The sequence below is a fragment of the Monoraphidium neglectum genome, assembly GCF_000611645.1.
Source record: "Monoraphidium neglectum strain SAG 48.87 unplaced genomic scaffold scaffold02527, whole genome shotgun sequence".
Taxonomy (NCBI): Eukaryota; Viridiplantae; Chlorophyta; class Chlorophyceae; order Sphaeropleales; family Selenastraceae; genus Monoraphidium; species Monoraphidium neglectum.
Window position 1 is genome coordinate 1 of NW_014011101.1, and position 3,727 is coordinate 3,727.

At 63.9% G+C, this 3,727-nt stretch overlaps 1 protein-coding gene across 1 annotated transcript in view; it reads left to right on the top strand.

The window, feature by feature from the left end:
• Positions 1 to 580: 580 nt before the first annotated feature.
• The window catches only part of MNEG_10953 (hypothetical protein), a gene marked incomplete at both ends in the record, with an annotated part of 5,162 nt that continues 2,015 nt past the window's right edge, over positions 581 to 3,727 (top strand). The window contains 7 exons of the mRNA XM_014040574.1: positions 581 to 634; positions 934 to 1,050; positions 1,466 to 1,546; positions 2,070 to 2,168; positions 2,641 to 2,714; positions 3,051 to 3,120; positions 3,433 to 3,592. Coding sequence (XP_013896028.1) covers positions 581 to 634; positions 934 to 1,050; positions 1,466 to 1,546; positions 2,070 to 2,168; positions 2,641 to 2,714; positions 3,051 to 3,120; positions 3,433 to 3,592 — 655 coding nt within the window. The remainder of the gene's footprint in view (positions 635 to 933; positions 1,051 to 1,465; positions 1,547 to 2,069; positions 2,169 to 2,640; positions 2,715 to 3,050; positions 3,121 to 3,432; positions 3,593 to 3,727) is intronic.

Consider the following 3,727-nt stretch of genomic DNA (forward strand, 5'->3'; position numbering starts at 1 on the left):
GGGCGGTGGGGGATGAGGGAGGAAGGGCCTCAGGTCAGGACACCCTTGCCGCATTCAAGGCCTGGAACGGCAAGGGCCGCCTTGGTTGTTGGCAGCCGTCTTTTAACACGCCTCGCTGACGGTCATGGGACGACAATCGCCCCTGCAGGGCGTACTACACCCCAGAGTCGGAGGCGGACGTGAGGGCAATAGTAAAGGACTGCCACGCCCGGGGCCAGCGGCTGAGGGTCGTCGGCGGCGCGCTCTCGCCGAACGGCGCCAGCTTCGGCGGTGAGCCCCGCGCTCGCGGCCCCGCCGGTGGCAGCAAGGGGGTTGGGCCGGGGAAAGGGGTTTCCGGTCTCATTCGATCGATGGCAGCTGGAGGGGCGGTGCAATGTTGCCGGATGGCTGCAGCCAGCCGATGTCACATCCCCTTGCTTGCGGCATCGCATGCGTATGCTGCCTCCGTAGGCACCGCTCAAGGCGCCGCCGCCACTGACAGAGTCCTCCACACCACCCCTTCCTCCTCCCCCCCACACACTCATACATACACACATACACATATGCACACTCATACATATTTTCCGCAGAGGAGGGCATGATGAGCATGGCCCTGCTGGATAAAGTGCTGTGGGTGGACCAGGCCAGCGGCGAGGTGGGTGCGCCTGCGCGCCCGCCGCGGGCCGCGGCGGTTGCAGTTTCGCCAACAAGCGCGAATCGGGCCGGTGTAGGCGTGCACACACATACGCTGTCATGAGAGTCTCCCCACCACGTACACACTCGCCCCTCCCGACAAACACGCGCGCGCATGCGCGTGCGTGTGCGCACGCACGCACGCATGCACGCACGCACGCACGACCGTACACGCGTGCGGCCCGAGCGCGCGCACTAACATGCATACATACACACCATTACCCACATATCTGCACCCTGTGTGTTTGCATCCTCAAACAGGTCCGTGTGCAGGCAGGCTGCCGTGTTCAGCAAGTGGCGGATGAGCTGAAGCCGTATGGGCTGACGCTGCAAAATTACGCCAGCATTCGCGAGCAGCAGATCGGGGGCTTCACACAGGTGTGTTTTTGTGTGTGTGTGTGTGCGTGCTCGTGTGTGTGTGTGTGTGTGTGTGTGTGTGTGCGCGCGTTTGTACGCATTTGTGGTGTGATTATGTGTGTGTGTGCGTGCATGTGTGTGTGTATGTGTGTGTGTGTGTTTGTGTGTGTGTATGTGAGTGTGTGTGTATGTGATCATGCGCGCGCGCATGTGTGAGTACATGTGCGCGCGCGGCGCCGAGCTTGCACCCTGCCTGCATGTGCTGTGCGCACCAGAGGCTGCACTGAGGATCGCGTGCACCAATCCCCCCCATCTAAGGGCTTTCCACACGTCCGTATGCTGGCTCCCATGCAGCCGCTGCCCCGTTCCCTCCACACACACACACTTGCCTCCCCCCTCTCGCCCTCGGCGCCGCCCCGCTGCGCCATCCTCGCAGGTGTCTGCGCACGGCACTGGCGCGGCCATCCCACCCGTGGACGAGCAGGTGGTGGCGCTGAGGATGGTCACCCCCGGCAAGGTGCGTCGCCGCCCCTCGTCCCTGCCCCAGCCCTCCTGTCGCCTGAACAAAGCCCCGCCTCCCTGGCACGCAAATCCAATCGCCCCTCAATGGGCTGGCCGGCTGGCTCTTATCAGGCTCATTAGAGCCTCGAAATCGATCGATCCGCTTTGGGCCCTCTGCATGCCCTCAGATGATTCCTTGCAGCTGTTGTGGGCGGCGTGCGGGACGGAACCACCCCCGGGCGGGTTCAAATTGCTGCAGTCCAGTTTAGAGGCGGTCCTCCCCGTCACCCCTCACGATGGGACCCTGGGAACCGCAGCCTGGCGTCTTGGAGCTGTCGGCTGATGAGGACCTTTTGGCCCCTAGAGCACCCCACAACTCACAAGCCCATGCGCCCGCTTCGAGCCCACCGCCGTATACTCTCTGGCAGCTGCTTGGGGCAGCATGTGGAATGGAACTATCCGAGAGCGGGTGCAAAGCGTTTGCAATATGATTGTGGGTGGTGCTCCAACAGCCCTTGAAACGGGCCCTCAAACCGCAGGGCGTGTTGGAGCTGTCGGCGGATGAGAACCCGACGCTGTTCAAGCTGGCGCGGGTCGGGCTGGGGCTGCTGGGGGTCGTCACGGAGCTGACACTGCAGGTGGGTGGGTGCGCGTGTACATGTGTTTGTGTGCGTGCGTGTATGTGTGTGTGCGTGTGTGTGTGTGCTGGATTGTGCGCGTGCATGCGTGCGTGCGCGTGCGCTCGCGCGCGTGGGCGTGGGCGTGGGCGTGGGCGTGCGCGTGTGCGTGTGCGTGTGTGTGTTGGGGTGGGGGGGTGTGTCAGAGAAAGAGTGAACCAGGGGAACGCGTGCACGCACACTTTTGCTCGTTGAATCTGTGTGATTGAGGCGAGGATGCAGGGCAGAGCTCGCTGGCACCGGCCTGGGACGACAGGGCTGCATACGTAATCCAGGGGCTGCCCTGACGCACGAGTCAGCACGCTCAGCAGGCCCTCGAGACGCATGCATCCGCCAAGCTACAGCGCCGCCCGCGCCGCCCCCACGGAAGCGTCTGACCCGCCCCTGCGGCGAACGGGCGACGGTGCCCGTTCGCCTGCCCCCGCCCTCGCAGGCCGTGCCAGCGAAGCAGCTGATAGAGAAGACCTTCACTGCCACGGCCAAGGAGGTGGAGAAGAACCACGGAAAGTGAGCGCAGGTTCAGCACCTGCAACTGCTGCGCACACCCACAAAAACTCTCTTCAGGCACCCCATCATAGGCCTGTGTTTTTGTGCGAATGTTGGCTTGAAGCCCCCCAAAAGTCCGGGGGGGGGGGGCGCGGCCATACTATGCTGGGACTTTGTTTCCTGCTTTCCTCTTTTCCTGCCAGCCTCTGGAAGCGGGGCCGCCAGTTGAACCCTATGCCCCTCCCCTGACCGCCGCCCGCTGGCGCTCTTCTAGTCATGTGACGTCATTGCTTGGCTATCGTCGGAGCTTTGGCCTTTGCGGTGACATCACTCATCGACCACCGCCCCCACCCCCAGGTGGCTGCGCCAGAACCGCCACATGCGGTACATGTGGCTGCCCTACACCGACACGGTGGTGGTCGTGCAGGTGATGTAGGGGTGACGTCATCTGTTGTCAGCCTTCGCGATACCTGTTTTCGCTTACGCCGCTCACTGTTTGCACATCAAACGTGTTTCAACACTTGTGAAGTCAGCATGCCGACTGGGGTTTAACCTGGGGTGGCCATGTGTTGGGCTGCTTGATCTCGAAGCAGCGCCATGGCATGCGACATGCAAGCAGCCAGGATCCCTCCGTTATGCATGGCGGATGCGTCGTTTGATGACGATTTGCAGATGGAGTTTGATCTCATCTCATCGCGCACTCCCGCTGAGTTGACCGCCGCCCTGCCGACGCCCGCAGGTCAACCCAGCGCCCTCCGCCCGCGCCGCCGAGGAGGCGGCCGCCGCCGCGGCGGCCGCAGAGGCCGGGGAGGGCGGCGCTGCCGCCGCCGCGCGCGCGGCGCCGCTGCGGGCGCTGCTGTCAGAGGCTGTCGGCGCCGACAAGGCTGCGGCGGCGGAGGGTGCGCGCGGCCCGCCCCCGCTCGCGGCATTTCGGTATGTCCCGCGCTTTGATGCGTCACGTCGCAGCATCACACCGCAGATCAAATCATGTGGCGTCCATGACGTCTCGATCCCTTCCATCCCACCCCTCCCTC